This window comes from Magnolia sinica, chromosome 8, assembly GCF_029962835.1.
Source record: "Magnolia sinica isolate HGM2019 chromosome 8, MsV1, whole genome shotgun sequence".
Classification (NCBI taxonomy): Eukaryota; Viridiplantae; Streptophyta; class Magnoliopsida; order Magnoliales; family Magnoliaceae; genus Magnolia; species Magnolia sinica.
The window spans coordinates 52611620-52636509 of record NC_080580.1 but is presented as its reverse complement, the minus strand read 5'-3'; the positions used below and the strand labels follow the sequence as shown (position 1 = coordinate 52636509).

General features: G+C 44.9%; 1 protein-coding gene across 1 annotated transcript in view; it reads left to right on the top strand.

Moving 5' to 3' along the window:
• Positions 1–19304: 19304 nt before the first annotated feature.
• LOC131253315 (omega-3 fatty acid desaturase, chloroplastic-like) overlaps positions 19305–24890 on the top strand; it is a 40964-nt gene continuing 35378 nt past the window's right edge. Inside the window, exon 1 of the mRNA XM_058254275.1 lies at positions 19305–19398. Coding sequence (XP_058110258.1) covers positions 19382–19398 — 17 coding nt within the window. The 5' untranslated portion in view covers positions 19305–19381. The remainder of the gene's footprint in view (positions 19399–24890) is intronic.

Here is a 24890-nt window from a genome sequence, read left to right as displayed (position 1 = left end):
TCGCCAAGATTGACCGTGAAATGTATGGAATTGACCGTGAAATGGAGGGAATTGAACAAGAAATGCATTGAATTGATTGTGAAATAAAGGGAATTGACCGTGAAATGCATGGAATTGACCGTGAAGTGAAGGGGAATCACTGGGATTGACCATGAAATGCCTGGAATTAACCGTGAAATGAAGGGAATTGATCGTGAAATGCATTGAATTAACCGTGAAGTAAAGGGAATTGACCGAGAAATGCATGGAATTGACCATGAAGTGAAGGGGAATCACCGGCATTGAACGTGAAATGCATGGAATTCATCGTAAAATGAAGGGAATTGACCGTGAAATGAAGGGAATTGACCGTGAAGTGAAGGGAATTGAATGTGAAATGAATGGAATGACTGTGAAGTAAGGTAATTGACCGTGAAATGCATGGAATTAATCGTGAAGTGAAAGGGAATCGTCGGAGTTGAACGTCAAATGCATGGAATTGACCATGAAATGAAGTGAATTGACCGTGATATGCATGGAATTGACCGTGAAGTAAAGGGGAATCACCGGAATTGATAGTGAAATACATGGAATTGACCGTGAAATGAAGGGAATTGAGCGTGAAATGCACGAAATTGATCGGGAAGCAAAGGGAATTGACCGTGAAATGCATGGAATTGACCATGAAGTGAAGGGGAATCACCAGGATTGACCGTCAAATGAAGGGAATTGACCGTGAAATGCATTGAATTGATCGTGAAGTAAATGGAATTGACCGTGAAATGCATGGAATTGACTATGAAGTGAAGGGGAATCGCTGGGATTGACTGTGAAATGCATGGAATTGACCTTGAAATGAAGGGAATTGACCGTGAAATGCATTGAATTGACCGTGAAGTAAAGGCAATTAACCGTGAAATGCATGGAATTGACCGTGAAGTAAAGGGGAATCGTCGGGATTAACCGTGAAATGCATGGAATTGACGGTGAAATGCATTGAATTGACAGTGAAGTAAAGGGAATTGACCGCGAAATGCATGGAATTGACCGTGAAGTGAAGGGGAATCACTGGAATTGACTGTGAAATGCATGGAATTGACTGTGAAATGAAGGGAATTGACCATGAAGTGAAGGGAATTGACTGTGAAATGCATGGAATGACCGTGAAGTAAAGGTAATTGACCATGAAATGCATGGAATAGACGATGAAGTGGAGGGGAATCGCCGGAATTGACCATGAAATGAAGGGAATTGACCGTGAAATGCACGGAATTGACCGTGAAGTAAAGGGAATTGAATGTGAAATGCATGGAATTGACCGTGAAGTAAAGGTGAATCACTGGAATTGATCGGGAAATGCATGGAATTGACCATGAAATGAAGGGAATTGACCGTTAAATGCACGGAATTGACCGCGAAGTAAAGGGAATGGACCGTGAAATGCATGAAATTGACCGTGAAGTGAAGGGGAATCGCCAGGATTGACCGTGAAATGCCTAGAATTGACTGTGAAATTAAGGGAATTGACTGTGAAATGCATTGAATTGACCGTGAAATGCATGGAATTGACCGTGAAGTGAAGGGGAATCGTCGGGACTGACCGTGAAATGCATGGAATTGACCGTGAAATGAAGGGAATTGACCGTGAAATGCATTAAATTTACCGTGAAGTAAAGGGAATTGACCGTGAAATGCATGGAATTGACAGTGAAGTGAAAGGGAATCGTCGAGATTGATCATGAAATGCATGGAATTGACCATGAAATGAAGGGAATTAACCGTGAAATGCACGGAATTGACCGTGAAATGCATGGAATTGACCGTGAAGTAAAGGGGATTCGACCGAGAAATGCATGGACATGACCGTGAAGTAAAGGGATTTGACCGTGAAGTGCATGGAAATGACCGTGATTCTGAACGGAATCGCCAAAAATGACCGTGAAATGATGGAAATGACCGTGAAGTCAAGCGAATTGACCGTGACATGCGTGAAAATGGCTGTGAAGTGAAGGGAATTGACCGTGAAGTGCATGGAAATGACCGTGAAATGCATGGAAATGACCGTGAAGTCAAGCAAATTTACCGTGAAATGCGTGGAAATGACCGTGAAGTGAAGGGAATTGACCGTGAAGTGCATGGAAATGTCCGTGAATCTAAACGAAATCACCGAAAATGAATGTGAAATGACCCTAAAGTGAAGCGAATTGATCGTGAAATGCTTGGAAATGACCGTGAAGTGAAGGGAATTGACTGTGAAGTGCATGGAAATGACCGTGAATCTAAACGGAATCGCCGAAAATGACCGTGAAATGCATGGAAATGACCCTGAAGTGAAGCAAATTGACCGTGAAATGCATGGAAATGACCGTGAAGTGAATGGAATTGACCGTGAAGTGCATGGAAATGACTGTGAATCTAAACAAAATCACCGGAAATGACTGTGAAATGCATGGAAATGACCGTGCAGTGAAGCGAATTGACCGTGAAATGCATGAAAATGACCGTGAAGTGAAGGGAATTGTCCGTGAAATACATGGAAATGACTGTGAAGTGAAGTGAATTGACTGTGAAATGCATGAAAATGACCATGAAGTGAAGGGAATTGACCGTGAAGTGCATGGAAATGACCGTGAATCTAAACGGAATCATCAGAAATGACCGTGAAATGCATGGAAATGACCGTGAAGTCAAGTGAATTGACCATAAAATGCGAGGAAATGACCGTGAAGTGAAGGGAATTGACCATGAAGTGCATGGAAATGACCATGAATCTAAACGGAATCGCCGAAAATGACCATGAAATGCATGGAATTGACCCTGAAATGCATGGAATTGATCGCGAAGTAAATGAAATTGACCGCAAACTGATTGAAATTGTCCGCGAAGTGAATGAAATGGATTTTCGACCATCGACCTGATGGAATCTTGGAAAATAACAAGGTTAGTTGGCTAAAGTAGCTTCTCCTACCCCAAAATCATATACGGTATGTCAAGTAACTAATTTTGGTTTGGTTTAGAAGATATTCTTGTTAAATGAATAAAGAAAGAAATGAAAAAAAAGAGAGAATTTTTTTTTATATGCTTATATATACATATTTATATAAATATGTATTAGAGAAAATTGTAGGTGGAATAAAGTTCTCCATGTTTAAAAAATAAAAAAAATAAAATAAAATAAAAGTTGCATAGACTTTTACAGCCTACAGTTATGGCTACGTCTATAATCCGTAGCCATAGCTTCGATACATATCAATATAGATCGAATACACTTCGATATGTATCGAAAATTGCAGGATTTTTGAGGCAAACTCGCTGGATAGTTCTGGACCTTTTTCGATCATATCGAAAGACCTTCAATACATATCGAAGTACATATCAAAAGACCTTTGATACATAGCAAAGGACATATCAAAAAAGCATGGGTTGCGGTTATGGCTACGGTTATAATCCGTAGCCATAGGTTCCGGGCTTTTTTTTTTTTCATAATCCTCACCGCTTTTTGTGGGTCCTTTTATGAGGTATGTGTTATATCCAAACTGTCCATCTATTTGACGAACTCGTATTAAGTCTTGAGACAAAAAAATAAGACTGATTTAGCTATCCAATGGACCACACTTTAAAAGGCGGTGGAGGATTGAACGTCTACCATTGAAACCCTTTTATGGGTTGCAGAAGTTTTGGATCATTATGAAATTTATTTTTCCTTTTCATCCATATCTTCGTGACCTTATGAATAGATTGGATGAAAAATAAATGTTATGGTTGCCGTACAAAATTCTTAACAGTGAAAATCAATTTTGCCGCTGCTCTTTGTGGTGTGCTCCAGTTGATCTTTGGGTATGATTTTATTTATTTTTTGATAATGCTCCGAAATGATCTCGAAATATTGATGAACGTTGCGGATATAATAAATACATAACTGTGGGGCCCATGTAACTTTAATATCTTTTGAACCGTTCGTACAACTCCGAGTTTGAGTAGCGTCAGCGCTCGTCTTCGAGCACCAGCCGATCCTCTTGTGGAAGGAAAAGCAGGGTCATTTTTGACCTTTGCGAAGCCGTCCGTACGTATGGGGCTTGTTCTTGAGAGGTAAAAAGAGGTGGGCTTACAAATGTAAATGGGTAATAAATGGGTCGAACAGTTGTAAATTTTTCTAAGAAGATTCAAATCTCGAGTATACCATACCATTATAAATAGCGACGAATGACCATTAAAAAAAAATTTGAGTTAAAAGGGTTATGGATCAAACCATTCTTTTTGTTTTTTTCCCTTCATCCAAGTCTTCTTAACATTATCAACAAGTTGGATAGGAAATAAACATTACGAAAACCTTACCATGGCCCTTTGGAATTTTTAATGGTAAGACACTCAATCACCACTGTTTCCTGTGGCGTGGTCCACTTGAAATTGGGATCTGCTTAAATTTTTTGTACCACGGCCTAAAATGGGTTGCAAAACCGGATGGACGGCATGGATATATAAAAAATCATCGCGGTGGGCCCCACGGTAAGGGTAACGCCTATTCCACTCCGGATCAGCTGACCTGGATCTCTCTGCCCTCTTCTCCTTCATCAATTGCCATAACGGCCGGAAAACAATTTATTACCGCTTGACTGGGTAGGCAGGAGTTACTTTCACTGACACTGGAGAAACGACTTAAATGAAATCATAAATATCCATCACGTGCTCCACCCCTCGTCGAACCTTGATACAAAAAAATTAAGAAAATACCAAAAACAATGAGCCACACAAAAATAAGTAAACCTTTCATGGCTTATTTGAGTTTTAAAATACTATAATTTTTTTAAAATAATATTTTCATCCTGGTTTGGATGGCATATAAACAACAATGGGCCCTTTACAAAATTAATAGTGGGTGTCCCATCTCAACTAGACTGGGATTCACTAGTGATCTCTATAAATGAGTACTAGTCGGTACTGTGGGCCCCACGATGATGTATACCATTTATATATGTTGTCCTTCCATATTGCCTGTTCATTATCTAAAAAATGAAGCAGATCTAAATCTCAAGTGGACTTCACCACTTGGAAATAGTGGTTATTGAATGCTCACTGTTATGGGAAGATCCGAGCCACTTACAATTCCGAGGACCGACATCCCATTGATCTAATCAGACTCACGAGAGTCAATCCGATACGATACGAAGGGGAAGGAAGATTCGTGGCTAGGTTATAGTGGCGCTCCCACTTCGAGGCTGACAGTCGGCTCGAAGTGATCTAAGACTAGAATAGTCGGTGTGGAGCTCATACCAGATACTCCAGACCGTTCCTCTAGCGCCCGACCAGAAACGAATAATTCGACTACTTAGACAAATCCACCGACCCGCCTTGGAACTCGAAGGGAAGATCTCTAGAATGCATGCTCGACAGATAAAGCTAAGTTCGCATTCCGTCCAGATCGGTGCTTGGCTCAGACCGGCACTCGGTTCGGACTTACGACACAATCCACGTTTAACAGGACCTCTTCAGCCAGAAGTCCTGAGCCGAGGCCAGGAAGTAATGCGGATGCTCCATATACTAAAACTAGAAACTACCTTAAGCAGACATGACCAATTACCTCGCCCGCAGATACACACGATACGCTACACGATCCCTGGATTTTGGACAATATCCCCACGATCCGAAAATCCAACTGATTGAGCGAATCATGCCGAGAGTAGCGAACCCAGTCCGTCTGATGATCAAATATAAATACAATGAGGACCCCATCGCTACAGGTACGCAACATCTCACACCCTCTCTACAATCAACTTAGACCCAGATTCCCTTGACCTGACTTAGGCATAGGAGGGTCCCCCGGCTTAGCCAGGGTCTCCTTTGCTAACTCCTTTGTGCAGGACCAAGGTTTCTTGGAGATACGCCGTGCGGAGTGGAGGGTGGTCCAGATTTTGTCATCAATATTTTTGGCGCCATCTGTGGGAATCTGATACAAAAGGTTAGGTTTCTATTCTTAAGTATAAGACGAGAGGAAAAAAGAAAGTAGTAGCTATGGAACCAGAGCAAAATGAGCAGACTCGTTCATCTTCACTACTTCATGCTGAATTAGCCCTAGGGCCTTCCCAGCATTCTCGCAATTGGGCGAGTAGGTATCGAGCCATGCAAAGCGAGATACAGACCCTGCGGGACGAGGTCAACCAGATGAAGCAACGACAGGAGCCATAACTACGTCCTGCTCAGGAAAACCCCGTTCCTGAGCCGATTAGTTTGGTCGTAGAAGCTCACTCCGCACCGAGGAGTATGAGGCCCAAGAGAGCTCAACGCCTCCGGGTGCCAGTTTCTGTTCAGAATCCTCCCCCGACCCAAATCTGAGTCTCGGCTTGGAACACAACTACTCTAGCTTCGACAAATGCCTCGGTCACATTGGCCCTGACACCTACGGATCTCCACCACGAGCTGGATCGAAGGAGGGGAAGGAAGACTCCCGAAATAGAAAACACTCAGGAGATAGTTGCTGAGAACAAAGATCCTTGGGAAACACGGTTCGCGGAGCTCAACAGCAAGATTCTGACACTGGACAAGAAGTAGCAACCTTCGTCAGTTCCCGCCATTGTTCAGGCAATCATGGAAGAGACCGAGCCTCCTTTCACCTCGACAATCATAAACGAGAAAATGCCACAGAGGTTCCAGATACCTCCCGTCATCCAATACTCCGGGTCCGGTGACCTGTCCGAGCACGTGGAAGCTTATCGTTCGTGGATGCAGATCCAGACAACAACGGACGCGATGATGTGCAGGGGGTTATCAATTACACTCACAGGATCCGCTCGGAATTGGTACCGTCAACTCAAGCCTAATTCCATTAGTTCCTTCGCAAAGCTTAGTTGATTGTTCTTTACTCAGTTCATAAGTGGTAAGAAAAGTCGAAAGCCGAACACTCACTTCTTCACCATCAAACAAGAGCCTAAGGAGTCGTTAAAGGACTACATTGCCTGCTTCAATGAAGAAGCGTTGCAAGTAGAAGACTACGATGACAAGATGACACTCTCCACCATGTTCGATGGTCTGAAAGAGGGAAGGTTCACCTTCTTTATTGGGAAGAATCTGCCGAAAACGTTAACCGACCTCATCGCTAGAGCTCAAAAGTATACTAACGCCGAGAAATTTTTCAATGCCCATAAAAATGTTAAAGTGATAAATCCGACTAGCAAGGGGAAGAGGCTTAGGAACGAAGAATCCCAGCTGACCAGTAAGGGACCAGATGATCACGCCCCCCACGATCGTCGCCCGAGCAAAAAATCGGAGGAAAAATTTCGTTCCTAGACCCCCCTTAACATGACCACCGAGCAGATTTTACTGGACATCTGAGGAGAAAAGCTCCTGAACTGGCCTGTCTGTATGAAGGCTGATCTAGATCATTGAGACAAACGCAAGTATTGCCGTTTTCATCGGGATCACGGCCATAACACAATCGACTGCATGGACTTCAAGGATGAGATTGAGACCCTTATTTGTAAAGGACATCTGCGCCGATATGCCAAGGGAGAAAGAACCACTCTGAAAGTAAAGCAAGAGCGAGAATAGCCGAATAACGCCACGGAAGAGCCGGCCGAAATCCGCACCATCTTAGGGGGCTCATCCGGTGGAGGAGATTCAAACCGGGCCCGAAAAGCACACTTTAGGAAGTTCGATCCAAAGCATTACGTCCACTTGACCGAGCGGCCCAACAAGGAACTCCGGGTCAGCCCGTGCAGTTTGACCTTCATGGAAGAAGATGCACGCGGAATGCAGCATCCACACGATGATGCCCTGTAGTTACTATGACCATAACGAACCATAAGGTGTATCGCATTCTGGTCGACACCGGAAGCTCGACCGACGTAATCTATTCCGAAACCTTTGAAACAATGGGGATCCCAAGATCGCATCTCAGACCTGTGAAGACCCCCCTGCACGGATTTGCCGGAGAAAGAGTAGTATCCGAAGGAGCCATCTCCCTCCCCGTGACCGCGGGAGAAGGACAACATCAAGCCACCCTCATGGTGGACTTCCTTGTTGTCAATGTACCATCCGTACAAAACGTTATTCTGGGCAGACCTTCTCTCAATACAATGAGGGCGGTCGTTTCTACCTATCATTTGAAGATGAAGTTTCCCGCCGAGGGTGAAACAGGATACCTCTTAGGCGATCAACGCGGGCTTGGAGATGCTATGCTATAGCAGTCAAGAAAGGGTCGGTTAAGCAAGCACTCACCGTCAACATGCTAGAACCCAAAGGACTTGTGGAGGGTTCATCTGTGGAAGACCTGGAGAAAGTATTGCTCGACGAGGCAAACCCGAGTAGAACTGTTCAGCTCGGAACATCGTTGAACCCTGAACAGTGGTCCAAAGTGTTAGCCTTCCTGCGACAGCATAGAGATGTCTTCGCATGGTCGCATGAAGATATGCCCAGAATCTCTCTGAATGTCATGGTTCACAGGTTGAATGTAGACCCAGATCACAAACCTATGAAGCAAAAGAGGAGACCGTTCGACACCGAGCGGTATGAAGCCATAGCGGACGAAGTCTCTATTCTAATAGATGTCGGTTTCATAAAGGAGGTACACTACCCCAAGTGGATTGCGAATGTAGTCCTCGTCAAGAAAGCCAACGGGAAATGGTAGGTTTGCGTAGATTACTCAGATCTAAATAAGGTGTGTTCGAAGGATAGCTTCCCGTTGTCTCGAATTGATCAGCTGGTGGACAGTACAACAGGACACGAACTACTTTCTTTCCTGGATGCTTACTCCGGGTATGACCAGATCGTAATGCACCCCCAAGATAGGCAACAGACTACCTTCGTCACGGACAAGGGACTTTACTGTTACCGGGTCATGCCGTTTGGCCTGAAAAACGCTGGGGCCACGTACCAAAGGCTGGTGAATTAAATATTCGCCGAGAAGATCAGACATACGATGGAAGTGTACGTCGATGACATGCTAGTAAAGAGCGTCAAGGCGTCCGACCACCTGACAGATCTCGGAGAAACTTTCACCACCCTCCGAGAATATCAAATGAAGTTGAATCCCGTGAAGTGCGCCTTCGGAGTCAGCTTCGGTAAATTCGTCAGGTTTCAGGTTAGCCAGAGGGGCATTGAAGCAAATCTCGACAAGATCAAAGCACTCCTCGACATGATTTCACCTCGGACTGTCAAGGAAATATAGTGCCTCATAGGGCGAGTAGCCAGACTTGGGTGTTTCATATCCAGAGCCACAGATAAATGTCTCCCCTTCTTTCAACATTTGAAGGGTCATAAGAAGGTAGAATGGATGACGGAATGTGTACAAGCCTTCCAGCAATTGAAACAGTATTTAGGCTCACCACCCTTGTTGTCCAAGCCCGAAGAAGGTGAGCCCCTGTTCCCGTACTTGGCAGTCTCGACCTCTGTTCACTCCCCAAGTATAGGGTTGTGATGTAGTAATAAACTCGGTAAGACTGAGGTCGAATCCACAGGGACTGATACTTGTACGTTTCCTGAAACTAAATAGAAATAGAACTAGTCTAGGATGCGATCTAAACCAAATAGGATTTAAGAAATAATTGTGGAATAATTATCTAAAACTTAAGGAATTCAGAGAAGGGAAACTAGGGATTCAGAGGATCCACTTGTAGGGATCAGGGAGATCTTTTGCCTGCATCAGGAATCATGGAAATCAAACTGAACTTACTTGATCTGGTTTTCAAGAGATGAAAGGTATATGAATTAGAATGGATTCCATCATCTAACCATGCCCAGGAGACAAAGCAAATAACAGGATTAAACTAATTTTCAACCAATCAAAAGTACATGAAAGTTAGGAAGGGTATGATCATCCAACTATGCCCAGGAGACGATGGTGAACAACAGGACTTCCTGACGTCATAAACATCCAAAAACAAAGAAAAAGAGATATTCAAAGCCATTGCAGACCCATTGTAATTTTAGTCACAACAGACCATTAAAGACTAAAAAACATTCCATTAATACAAATCGACTTCAGTTTATGAATTTAAATGAAAAGCAGGAAATAGTATCTCCCATCTCGCCACAAGCTTCACCTCTTAGCCCTAGCTAAGAGGATTAGCCACACATGAATGGGCTGATCCTTAAAAAATAAAGGAAATATAAAGGAAAAGAAGAGAAAAAAAACCAGGCTCTTTCATCTTTTCTTCCTTTCTTTCCCGCTCCAATAGCTAAGCCGATTCTTCTTTTCTTCTCCTTTTCTTCTTCCCTCCACACGCTGCCAGCAGCCCAAGCCAAAGAAGATCCAACCACGTGCAGCCCAAGCCAAAGAAGATCCAGCCACGTCCAGTCCCCCCATCAAGCAGAAAAGCCCCCGGCTGCACTCTCTTCTCGGCTGCACTCTCCTCTTCCCGTTTCTTCCCTCCTTCCTTTCTTCCTTCAATCCTCCACACGTTCCAGCCGTGGATCCTTCTCTCTCTTTTTCTTTTTCCTCATATAGAGCCAGGAGGTCGGTGCGGAAGGCTGGAGGTCGGTGCGGAAGGACGAGTTAGCTGTGGAAGCGTTCTTTACGGCAGCCAATTCGGAGCCTTCCACTCTTCTTCTTCTTTGCTTTCCTTCCAAAAGGACAACGTCCTCTGGGAGTTTTCGGGCAAACCTTCATGATGAACGGTTCAGATCGTCCGTCCGATCGCCCCCATAAGTGCACAACCTGCCGCAAAAGCCGGATAGCGTCCGGCGTAAAAACAGGGCCTGCGTATCGTCACGCTGTGACGATGGTGGGGTCCACAATCAGCTTATCAAGGAAATCCACACCGTCCACTGGTTTCCCCTCGGAATTTTAGTCGGGAATCGCTGTTTTTGGGTCCAAATCGATGTGGTCCATGGATGCTTTCATTTAGCCATCCGTCGTCCGTTTTAACGCTCGAAAATCGATCGCCGATGTCTTTTGACATTCATCCACCTAGGCCTGAGTGATAGGGGGCATGTGCGTCTTATAGACGGTCCGGATCTGACCGTTGATGCGTGGTGGGGCCCACAAAGATTCGTCCGCAGGTCCGTGTGCGGACGCTGGAAGAAGAAATCGGTCAAAAGTCGGATTGACCGACTTTTCGTCTCTGTGCACGGCCAGTGCACTTATGCACTATGCACACGCATACTCCAGTGGGGTCCATTATGATGTTTTTGAGAAATCCGCTCTGTCTATCCGTTTTGTCAGCTCATTTAAACAGTTGAGACCAAAAATGGAGAATATCCAGATATCAGGTGGGCCTCAGATCAGTAATTTGTGGGCTGATCTGTCCGTTGGGCCACTTTCACAGTGATCCAGGAGCTGAAATTTTACGTGTACGGTTCATTTATGGTCTTCAGGCCACGTATAGAGTTTTGAACTGATCAGATGGTGGGAACCCTATGATCTTGCATTATGGACACTTTTCAGGTCACTTGAGCTTCAATTTCTCGATTTTCTTGGATCCTTGGCGTGCAAATCTGTCGATGTTGGTCTCCTAGGGTCCGTCTCATGCTTTGGTGTTTTCAGACCGTTAAATCCATGCTTTTAGTACCCTTTCCCAGTCCAAGCTCGTGAATACGCCCTGCATCACAAACATGATTAAATCAGGCTATTAAACCGTATTATGTTCATAAATCCAGGCAGTAACTGGGTCTGATATGCAATATTTGACCCTGAACAACCTCGGCCGTCAGCTCGGCCCTGGTTAGATAAGTAGGAAGCAAACAGCATCTTATATACTATGTGAGTAAGGCCATGGTACCTGCTGAGACAAGATATCCAGCTCTGGAGAAGCTAGCGCTCAGTCTCATTGTTTCAGCTCGGAGGTTACGTCCGTACTTCCAAGCTCATTCCATCGTCGTGTTAACAGATTCCCCCCTCAAACAAGTTCTACAGAGGCCCGAATTTTCAGGTCGGCTAACCAAGTGGGCCATCAAACTTGGTGAATTCGACATCTAGTTTCGTTCGAGGACAACAATTAAGGGTCAAGCCGTGGCCGACTTCATTGCAGAATTCACCACTCCGAGCGAAGAAGGGATCAGTACCGAAGTCGAAGAGGATCCCACGCCTGTTCCCCCAAGCAATCAAGAGGCAGAATTTGAACCAGGATGGATTCTCTATGTAGACGGGTCATCCAACGCCAAATGTGCTGGGGCAGGAATTGTCCTGATCACGCCCGACTCCACACCCATCCAGTATGCAATCTGACTCGGTTTCAAAGCCTCTAACAATGAGATAGAGTACAAGGCTCTGCTCGCTGGACTCAAACTGGCGGCAAGTTTGGGGGTCTAGTCCATTCAGGTCCGATGTGATTCCCAGCTAGTAGTGAATCACATCTCCACCGAGTATGAAGCCAAAGAAGCAAGAATGATTGCTTATCTAGATGAGGCGAGAAAATTGATTGAAAGATTTTGGAACTGCACTATCCATCAAATCCCTAGAGCAGAAAACACGTGGGCTGATGCCCTATTAAAGTTAGCCTCGGCTATGGAAGGAAAGATCCCGTGAATCATCCTCATGGAGTTCATAGAACATCCGAGCATCGACCAGATGGAGAAGAAAACTGTCAATCCAGTAAGTGATACTTCGATTTGGATGGACCCAATTTATAGTTACCTCAATCCAGTGAGGTTCCTTTAGATAGGTTGGAAGCGAGGCGCCTGAGAGTCAGAGCAGTGCGGTACGCAGTTCTGGATGGGATATTGTATAACAAAGGGCATTCGCAGCCCTACCTCAGGTGCCTCCAACCCGATAAGGCAAATTATGTGATTCGAGAGATTCATGAAGGAATCTGCAGAAACCACTCTGGTGGTCGAGCCCTGTCCCTGAAGATACTCCGATAAGGAAATTTATGGCCAACCATTAATGAGGATTCAAAGAACTATGTTCAAAGATGCGATAAGTGTCAACGATATGCGGCTGTGCCGAGGGAATCGGCAGAGGAATTGACTCCCATGAGCGGTCCGTGGTCGTTCGCTCAGTGGGGAATCGATATCATCAGTCTCCTGCCCACATGAAAGGGCTAAGTCAAGTTCACTATCGTCGTAGTCGATTACTTCACCAAATGGGCCGAAGGCGAACCCGTTGCAAAGATCACGGAGCAAAAGATGATCAACTTTGTCTGGAAAAACATCATCTGTCGGTTTGGGATTCCACGCACCATTGTGTCTAATAACGGTAAGCAGTTCGACAACGACAAGTTCCGAGGCATTTGTCGAGGGTTCGGCATCACCAACGCATATTCATCGCCTCAGCACCCGCAATCTAACAGACAGGTAGAAGCTGTCAATAAGGTTATCAAACATCATCTCAAGACAAAGTTGAAAAAAATGAAAGGCAATTGGGCTGAAGAGCTCTCATTCGTCCTGTGGGCCTACACGACCACAACTCAGTCGTCTACCGGGGAGACCCCATTTTCGCTATCCTACAGCTCAGAGGTAATGGTGCTGGTTGAAATCGGCCTCCCTACGGCTCGAGTAAAATATTATCAAAAGGATCAAAACGTCGAGCAGATGGCGGCCAACCTAAACCTATTAGAAGAGGCCAGAAAAGCCTCCAGACTCTGAGCCACCACTCGACATCAACAGGTGGCTCGATTTTACAATACTAAGGTCAAGACCAGGTGATTCCGTCCAGGGGACTTAGTCCTGCACCGAGTCTTTCAGAACACCACTGAGCCGGGGGCTGGGCACTCGAGCCTAACTAGGAAGGACCATACCGCGTGGTCCGATCAACCAAACCAAGCTCCTACAACTTAGAAGATCTTGAGGGACGCCAGCTCCCCCACCCCTGGAACACCAAGCACCTAAAAGTCTATTATCCTTGATGTAACGGCCTTTAGGCCCCCAATAAGTGTACACCTCCGAATGACTAGCCTTTAAGGCTCTCAATAAAGTTTCTCTTCCTACCTACACGAAAGGATTATCTACTAAGAAAAAGTCACCTCTCATAAGAAGGGGCGGACTTAACGGGCTAATCCCTTAAAGAAGGGATTAGAGCGTTATCCCATGAAAATTCTACAAGGCATCCTCACTTAGCCAGGGAAAGAGCCAATGGATGACCCGATTGCCCAGCAGAGGATTCGGATCGTCGCCCAGCTAACAGATAAATTAAGGGTTGCTCGCCAATCATGGGACGAGCCGATCCCCTAGGGATTCGGACTTAACAATGATAACACTACAAAGATTTAAAGTTCTACAAGACAACATTAAAATGAGTTGACCCGTCAAGGGGTCGGCTCAGCAATGCCCTGAAGCAAACCGACCTATTAACAAACTAGTTCGGCAATCGATTAACAAACAACATCTAGAAACCAACTATAGACTAACGCATAAAGAAATCATCAACCATACGCCCTCTTCAGAGGGTCAAAGATCCATCATCATCTATGTGCCCTCTCCAAAGGGCCAAAAAATAATATCCACAAATCATTCATCGAAAAGATAAGTTCAAAAAGCCATAAAAAGAGAAACATTCCAAGCTATGCAGTCAGAGGAGGAGGAGATTGGGAGCTAGGGGCCTGATCCAGGCGGGCGTCATCAGCGAACTTCTCTCCTGCGTCTTCAGGCAGCAAAGGCTCAAGGTTAAGGTCCAGGTACAAGTCTTGGACCGCTTCAATACAAGCGTCAAAGCCACGGTTATTGAACTGAATGGCTTCGACGGCCCTCTCTTTTGAAGCCTTAAAAGCCTCTACTGCGGCGGCTATGGCTAAGGCCACGGACGCTTCATCTTCAACCCGTTGGACGTTCCTCGCCTGGGAAATCCCCCTGAGCTGTTCTTCTGTTGCTGCGGCTCTGGTCCGTTCCAGCACTTCTCCCAGCCGAGTGTTCTCCTTGGCGAGCGAGTCCGCGTGGGCCCTGGCCTGGGTCAGCTCGGCCGCAGCAGCACCATAGCGTGCCTCAAGATAGCTCACGACCCCCTGAAGCTGGAGCTCTCGGGCCCTACCTTCATCCATCTGCCGGTGAAGTTCCGCCTACTCCATCCGGAGGAAGGTGGCCTCATCCTGTAGGATCTCGGCCTCGCCTCTCATGGCCTCCGCCTTAGCATCCCTCTTAACGGCTTCCTTCAACCTCTCCCAAGTCAGAAGGAGCCTCGGAATGGACTACACGAAAATGACAGAATGAAAGATTTGAACACCAAAAAAAAAGAATAAAGGCAAGAAAAGTTGATAAGATTACCCGGTAAAAGACGGATGCCAAGTCGTTGACAAAAGACTCGTCCGACTTCTCGAAGAGGTCGGCGATCTTCTCCTCCGGGGCATGTTTGCTGGCCCGGAGAACTAGGCAAGACATGTGGTAGTTCAATTCAAACCTTCCCCCTCTCATCCCCACTCGGGCTGACCCTATTGCTTCCGACCCTCGGCCCTAAGATCATTCCTGGCCTCGAGAGGGGAGATCATGGCGTCAGCCATCAGAACGGCCTCCTCCCGCTCGGATGAAGAAAAGACAGCAATGCAGGGCTCTAGGGCTGCGGGAAGGGCCTCGACGGTAAGAGGATCGATAGCGGGAGGAAGGGTTGGAGTTGGGACAATGATAGCGGCGGCCTCAACTGCTATAGGCGCTGCAGTCAGAGCTGTGGCAACAGAAATTGAAGCTATAGCCGGAGCTGCAGCAATAGAAATTGAAGCTACAATTGGAGCTGCAGCGATAGAAATTAGGGCCAATGGGCCTTCACCGTGAGGAGTCGCCTGCCTCCTCTGAACGGTCGTCTTCGTTCGGGGCTCGGCCCTCAGCATCTTATCGACAGTCGGGGCGGCCTTTCTCCTCCGGGACCCGGCTGCCTCAGCCATACCTACACAATCAATGAAGAATCAACAACCAAGTTAAAGAAATTTATACCTTCCAGAGGTAAAGGGTTCAAGATAAACTTACTGAAAGAAGTGGGGAGTGGTTCGGACTTACAGAGCCCAGACCAGTGAAGATTGGTGGAGGTGATCAGATCCAACCAAGAGCGCAGGTCTCCCGATCGCACTTGGGCCTTAGCGACCCGATTCTTCTGGTCCGAGGAGAGGAGGGACGAACCTCTCGGAAAGTCTACAGAGATAAGAGGAAGCTTTTAGTTCAACTACTACGGAAAGAAGAAAGACATGGAAAAGAACGTGCGTGCGGTCCAACCTGGTGAAGTAAATCGGGTAGGAACCCGAGTCATTAAGCTTCCGAGCTCCCCCGCCGATGCCTCCCATTCCCCTAAAGCCCAGAACCATTTATTCTTCCAGTCCTTATTGGAGGACGGAAGATTCAAGACCAGACCCGACCCCTTACTGCCTCGGGTGGCGAAGTAGTACCATGGCTCTTGGTTGTCGTACTTGACCAGGTACAAACTTATTAACTCTTCTAGTGTCAACTTGACGCCAGATGATGAAGGAAGAGATCAAAACCCTTCATGTGTTGGGGGTGAATTGGCCAGGAGCTAGCCCCAGATAGGTTGTCCAGGCCCGGACGAAGGGGTAGAGAGGAAGTCGAAGCTCGCATTGCAAGGCGCAGAGGAAAATAGTGACTTCCCCTTCAGCAGGTGCGCCGACAGTATCAAGGGGCTCTGGCGCCATTATTCGAACAGAGTTTGGGATCTCAAACTCCGAACAAATCCATCCCATCTGAGACTCCGTCAATACGAAGCCTCCTAGGATGACTTCCGATGCCCGCTCACTCGCCGGCATCTTAGCACCACCCGCTGTCAAGTCCCAGGGGGCTCAGGTGGCTTTCTTCTTACCGACCTGACAGGTCCGAGTCCCCGTCTCCTTGTTCCTTCGGGGCGGAGGATATAGAGGCACTACCTCTAAGGGGCCTTCAGACACCCTTCTTCGGTCATCCGAGCTTCCCGGCTCGGAGTCATCATAATCGTCTCGGACCATCTCCAGATCGGACGACATCTTGCGGTGAAGGAAGAAACACTAGAAGGAAAGAGGACTCACTAGACGGTCACCGGAAATTGCCTTCACCGAAAAACCCCTGATCGGTTAGAATCGCCTCGCCGAAAGCTTCAAATCGGTCGGAATTGCCTTCGCCGGAAATCGCCTCCTCAAGGAGTACAAACTCAAAATGCTGAAGTAAGAAGCATTTCAAAAACACTGGGAATTATATAGCCCGAGGAGAATCTCTGCATTAATGGCGAAGCATAATGGCCTCCGCCGAACCATCACGAGCTGACTTCAAAGGCATACGTGGCTGCAGATCATTGGTTCAACCTCTACAAGGCCGCGTGCCTCTGGCATTGGATTACGAGCACGGAGTAACGGAAGCGACGCCCGAGCAAGGGAAGCATCATTCAAATGGCTCTCGTAGTATACGTGGCAGTTGGCCATAGGCTCAGTGATGATGCGAGATCTTAACCGTCGCCACGCGTTCGCTGGAGGTTGGCCCATGGACAGACATGCCCTTTCAGAGTCTTTAAAAGTGAAGCTCATAATTGTTACCGCACGCGTGGAAGATATGGCAGGGAAAGCGGTTGATCTTCTGTATATGTTTACTCTTCGAGTTCTAGTCTGAACCTGAAGAGTAGGGGGCTTCTGTTATGGGAAGATCCGAGCCACTTACAATTCTGAGGACCGACATCCCATTGATCTAATTAGACTCACAAGAGTCAATCCGATATGATACGAAGGGGAAGGAAGATTCATGGCTAGGTTACAGTGGCGCTCCCACTCCGAGGCTTACAGTCAACTCGGAGTGATCTAAGACCAGAATAGTCGGTGTGGAGCTTGGAACAAATACTCTAGAACGTTCCTCTAGTGCTCGACCAGAAACGAATAATTCGACTACTTAGATAAATCCATCGACCCGCCTTGGAACTCGGAGGGAAGACCTTTAGAATGCTCGACAGATAAAGCCAAGTTCACATTCCGTCCACATCGGTGCTCGGCTCAGACCAGCGTTCGGTTCAGACTTACGACACAATCCACGTTTAACAGGACCTCTTCGGCCAGAAGTCCTGAGCCGAGGCCAGGGAGGAATGCGGATGCTCCATACGTTAAAACTAGAAACTACCTTAAGCAGACATGACCGATTACCTCGCCCGTAGGTACGGATGATACGCTACACAATCCTTGGATTTCGGACAATATCCCCATGATCCAAAAATCCAACTGATTGAGCGAATCATGCCGAGAGTAGCGGACCCAGTCCGTCTGATGATCAGATATAAATACAATGAGGACCCCATCGCTACAGGTACGCAACATCTCACACCCTCTTTACAATCAACTTAGACCCAGATTCCCTTGACCTGACTTAGGCATCAGAGGGTCCCCCCGGCTTAGCCATGGTCTCCTTTGCTAACCCCTTTGTGCAGGACCAAGGTTTCTTAGAGATACACCGTGCGGAGTGGAGGGTGGTCCAGATTTTGTCATCAAAACTCACCATTAAATACTTTTTAAGGGCCACAAAAAGTCTTGGGTAAAGTTGATATTTGCACTTTCCATTCATTAATATTTGTGTGACCTAATCAACAGGTTAGATGGCAAATAAACATTATAGACAGTCCTATAAACCTTTTAATGGTGGGTGCTCAATCACCACCTTTTCTAGTGCGGTGAGATTTGGATATACCTTTTTGCTACTAGCTCTATGCTATAAAATGAGCTACACACACACACATACATATATATAAACAACGTAACAAAACATGCATCATGTTGAATCTTAAAGAGTTTTTCAAGAGTGTTTGGTGCAGGGTATTAGATGGGATTAAGTGGGATACAATTGCATCTCGACCCGTACAATTCCATCCATCATTTGGAGAGGATGGGAAAGGTTGGGATTAGGTGGGATGGAATTTCATTTAGTCTCATGGAATTGCATTTGGTCTCATGTAGGATTTATGTGGATTTTAAAATCCACTACACATGTGGGCCCCACATTGATGCATGCATTTATCCATGCCATCCATCTATATACACCATTTACACGCGACATTCTGGTTATATATGTGTACAACTGAACAACATCCGTTTTGAATTTGGTCCATTGATTACAATTCCATGGTCCACCAAACATGATTTTGCTTATTCTGGTGTTTTCAGTGGCAAAAATTTTATTCCAAACATGAGATTGGATGGCTATAATAATGTGAAATTTCTGAACATGTAATCACTGTGCAATAATAATGTTAATCCCATTTAATACAATTCAATACCATTCAATTCTATAGACTAAACACGCCCAAACACCAACCAACACCAAGATCGAGGTATAGCTACTGTATCCGTATCCATCTCAACTGTTTGGTGTGGTCTAGTGGATGATAATGATTTTTAGGTTCAAATAGCAAAAATGAGACAGCTAACCCGAGGACTAGGTTGACACATGTGTGGGTTGAACGAGGCCTATTAATCATCCAACTAACTCTCCGTACATATGCATGCTTATATATGCACAGAAAATAACTCCATTATTTCATCAGAGCCTCACACGACCCACGCATCTCTGTCTCTCTCATTCACATAAAGAAGAGAAGAAGATGAAGAAGACAAAAGGGTATGCAATCCATCTATAATTTCATTTTATCATTTCTAAATAAAATTCATGAGTTTCAGCATTCTTTGTTAGTCTTTGAGATATCTTCACATGATTATTATGGTTTTAATTTCTTTGGACATTATTTTTTAGGGTCCCTTTTCTTTCTCCTAATGGACAGGAAAGGCAACCGTCCACATTCAATATGCAAATGTAGCCTTCTTGATTTTCACCCTCCCTCACTTTTTTCCATGGTTTCCGAATTTTCCAGTCACGTCACAAATTAGAATGTGAACTGAATGGCTTGATTTTCATGTCAACTCAGCTATACGAGGTGGACCTTTACTTTTATGGTTTAGATTTTCCACTAGTGTCACAAGTCTTCAGATATGAAGGGAACCTTTTTATAAAATGACTTGACTGGGGTGGGCCATTTTTCTCTCCGCTCATGTTCAAAATTGGGTGAGGAATATTCATTTGGGCATAGCAAAATCTACAGGGAGCAGCTAGAGTTGGGCAGGGGATGACTTGACTCGCCTAACTCAACTCGTTCGGACCCGACTGGACCCGAACCGAATGAGTGAGTTGGTTGAACTGAGTAGGCTTCGCCCTTCCAAACTCAAACCAAGTTAAGTTCGAGTTACCCAGTAACTCGACCCGACTCGACCCGAAACTCGATCCATTCAAACTCAACTCGATCCGAAACTGAATTGACTCAAATTCGAGTATATATATAATTAAATAAATAAATAAAAACCGACCCAATCCGAAACTCTTGCTTCCTCCCTCATCCTCCTCCTCTTTCAAATCCCAACAACCACCCACCTCCATCACTACCGTCCTCTCTCTCTCTCTCTCTCTCTCTCTCTCTCTCTCTCTCTCTCATCTCACAATTCGAATTGGATCGGAATCGGTGCCAACTCGAACCGACTCGGTAATTTTTACCGGGTTGGACTCAGTCCGAATTAGTCTAGGCCAGATCCGGATTTGGATCAGTTTGGGCATAATGGACTCGGTAGCAAGTCGAGTCGAGTTTGGTTCAAGCCTATTTCAAAACCGGATCGAGTCGGGTCAGCCCTAACTTGGTCCGACTCGACTTGATCCCCCGGAGCAGTGTTGCTTCGGCGCAAATGAAAATAAAACGGTTTTGTCATTTGCAGAATTTTTAAGTAGGCCCTTGTTTCAGTGACCTAGGCCGCTGAACTGTTATGTCTCTCTCTCCGAGCTTTGTTGGTACCCAAGCCGGTCCCTCTGACATGATTCTAAGAGTTTCATGAGATTCATGTAACTCGTCGAGTCGGTTGAACCTGATCTAGTTTGACAACGTAAGGAACCCCCCATCCACCCCAACTCATATCTGACTTGGCAAACGACGACTTGAATCTGCTACAAATAAATCTGGTGAGTCACCGGCTCTTTTAACCAGGTCTACAGGACCATGCGTGGTTGTACCATCGTGTGTACAGCAGTCTCCAAGCACACGGTGAAAGTAGGAAACCTCAAGAATTCTCCAATACAACCAACCATTATGTGATCTATCACCTGGATATGAAGGGACGCGGATTGCGTACTAGCCCCGCCCGTCCCTAGCTCCCAACGGGAAGTTCTGTGGGCGGGCCCACCGTGATGTATCTGTACATCCAAATCGTCTAACCCTTTTCTCAGATTATTTTAAGGCATAAATTAAAAATGAGGTAGATCCAACGATCAAATGGACCAAATCACATATGACTCTTGCATTTAATGCTTTGTGCATTTTAATGCAACCAAGGTTATTATTTGATGCACTTGAGCACTGGATATGCCTCATTTTTGTTTTTATGCCTGAAAATAATCTGAGAAAAGGGATAGACGGTTTGGATGTACAGATACATACATCACAGTGGGCCCACCCACAGAACTGCCCGTTCGGAGATATGGACGGGTGGTGGGTAGTACGTAATCTGCGTCCGATATGAAGTTTTTGAATCATTATTTAATGATTGGCTAGGCCACTTAATGGAATCGGATTGGGTGGTCACACCACCAACCTCGCTGGTGTGGAGACGTCACTAAGTTCTGTGGGTCTCATCTTGAGGTATGATATATTTCCAAACCGGCCATCCGCTTAGCGAGCTTGTCTTAAGGCTTGAGCTGAAAACTAAGACAAATCCAAAGACCAAGTGGACCACATTGCTATCAATGAAACCCTTTCAGGGGTAATAGAAATTTTGGATCAATATGATATCTGTTTTTACTCTTCATTCAGGTGCGTGTGACCTTATGAATAAATTGGATGGATATTACAATGGGTCTTACAAATGTTTTAACAGTGAGAATCATTTTTTCTACTGCTACTTGTAGTGCGGTCCACTTGAGATTTTGATATGACTCATTTTAAATATCAATATCTAAAATGGTATGTGAATATAATAAATACATCCTTGTGGGGCATGTAACTTTAATCTCCTTTCAACCATTCCTACAAATTAGAGCTTAAGGTGATCGTCTCTGCATGACACGTAACCACGACAGTCAGGTTGCTGGTGTTTGGTACACCAGCCAATCCGTTTCCCCGCTTGATGAGCCAGCCAGTTGGATGCCACGGGTACAGAAGAAGAAGAAGAGTAGAAATAAATTAATTCATGGTGGGTGAATAAACGCAATAGTCCATATGCTAAGCATAGGAATAGAAAGGTAACAAACTGATGGCAGGCGAATTAAAGGTAGCACGTGGACGCAGATTTCCTGCCAAAAGCGTTTCCCAATAAGTCTCCGTGTAAATTGCTGGGTAAGGCCTACCACCATGTTTCCGAGAAATATACTTCGTTCATCCGTTTGACTAACTTATTTTAAGAAAATCAACCAAAAACAAGGTGGATGTAAGACTTAAGTGGGGCACATGAGAGGAAACAGTAGAGATTCAATGAGAACCGTCGAAACATTCTTATCGCCATGAAAGCTTTGTTTCATATTACATTTTTTGTATTTTTATTTCACCCGTGTTAATGACCTCATAAACTGTTTGAATGGCATATCAACATCAAGGTGGAGTGCAAGAAGGTTTCAATAGTAGGTTTTTCTTTCCCCAATTTTTCCGGTTGTGTGGCCCACTTTAGTTTGGGATCCATCTCGTTTTTTGTCAATTTTCTTAAAATGAGCTTGCCAAATGGATGAACAGAGTATATTTCTCAAAAACATGATGGTGGGCCCCACCCAGCATCTTTGCACAAAAACTTCATGCGAAAGGCGTCCGTAGCCCGTACAGTGAAGCAGAAGCGGATTGGCTGCTGCACCATACAGCTGGTGTAAGTATGTGTCGTGCGAAGATGAGCATATACGCTCCTCAAGCTCCGAGTTGTATGAACAGTTCAAAGTAGATCAAAGTTAAGCGGCCCTAAAATAATGTATTTATTATTCACTTAGTTATCTATTTTTAGAGATCATTTTAAAACATGAGCCAAAAAATGGTTCATATCCAAAGCACGACCGGATGGGGTGTTAATTTTCACTGTTATGACATTCGTAGGGCCCATAATAACATTTATTTTCCATCCAATCTATTCATAAGGTCACAAATATCTTAATGAATAAGAAAATAAAATATCATATTAATCCAAAACTCCGGCAACCCCCAAAAGGATTTCAATGGTAGATGTTCAATCTCCCATGAATTTTTGTAGTGTGTTCCACTTGATCATTGGATCTTTCTTATTCTTGCGTCAAGCTTTACAATGATATTGCCTAGTGGATGGACAGTTTGGAAATAATACATACCTCATGATGGGACCCACAGAACTTGCTGACGTTGATGCATTAGCTATATAACCAGCCAATCCCTTTAGAGGAGCTGAATTTGGTGGTCCCCAGGGATGACTGGGCTCCGTGCTCCTGCGACCATGGGGCCTACTGTGATATATGTGTTTTATATAAAGGTTGTACATTTGTTTTTCCAGCTTATTTTAATGCATCAATCCAAAAATAAAGCTGATACAAATCTCAGGTGGACTACAACACAGTAAAGATTAGTGATTAAATTGCCATCGTTAAAAACTTTCCAAAGCTACAAAAGTTTTGGATTAAGCATAATTCTGTTTTTTTTTTCTTCCTTCATCGGGGGTCTGTGTGACCTTATTAACAGGTTGGATGAAAAATAAACATTACAGTTAGCCCTAAAGAAGGTTTCAACAATAGATTTATTATCCCTACTGTTTCCTCTGGTGTAGCCCACCAGAGATTTGGATCTTCTTTATTTTATGGCTCAGGCAATAAAATGAGATGGAAAAACGGATGAATGGTGTGGATATAAAATATGTAGATCAAGGTGGGCCCTGCAGTCCCAGTTACACTGAACCTGGTGTTCCATGACCCCCAAAACCACGTACCCGGCAAAGGAACCGGTAAGCGGATTGCCTGTGACCCGGGCACAAAGATATTAATGTGCCCACTTAAGTTTTGGATCTCTATGATTTTTAGAATTCTATCCTATTGTGGTCTTTCAAAAAAGATCGGCAAAGTGAATTGTTAACAGACATTTCTGTAAGGCCTACACAGCCACAGCACTGGCATATATTTGTGCCCGGATAGGAATCTAAAAACCAGGCAAATCAAAACTCATGTGGGCCGTACCACACGAAACAGTAGGCATTGAACCCTTGGGTGACAGTAGTTTTGTAACCGTATGATATTTCTGTTTGTAGTTTATTTTGAGTGATAACAACCCTATCCATGAGCAGGTTGGATTTCATATAAACAATATAATCTACTCTGTAAAAGGTTTCAATGGTAAAACATATCTGTTCCCACTTTTCTGTTGGGGTGGCCTATAGAGTTTTGGATATGCTTTCAAGAAACTGAGGAAGCAAGTTGCCTGTGACCCCGAGCATAGAAACATTTCTGTGCCCACAGATGGTGTGGGACACATAGAGATAGATAGATGTTCATCCGTCTTGCGATGCCAAGATGGGATAGAAATCTAAATTCAGGCAAATCAAAACTCATGTGGGCCATACCACACAAAACAGTGGGGATTAGACATTTGGGTGACAGTAGTTTTGTATCAATATGATATTTTTACCTGTAATTTATCTGAGCAATAACAACCCCATGAGCATGTTGGATGTCATATAGATAACAGATTCTAATCTATAAAGGTTTCATTGGTAAACATTTTCGTTCCCACTGTTTTGTTAGTATGGCTTACTGAGTTTTAGATCTGTTTGATTTTTATATTTTTGTTTTATTATCATCTTTCAAAATAAATAGATAGAGTGAATTTGTCACGGACATATATATCTAGCTACAGAATACAGCCCCAGACACAACTATATCTCTGTGCCCAGCTGGGGTCAGAGGCAATAAACCGAACTCGCACTGTATGAACGGTATCTAGTTACCAAACGGACGGGGATGGCCTGAGCCCCCGGGGGCAGGGCAAGTTCCTATAGTCCAAAGCTTTGTGGGGCCCACAGATATGCCTGTGAGAAATCCAATCAGCACATCAGTTTTGCAAGATCAAAATAAAATGGGAATTT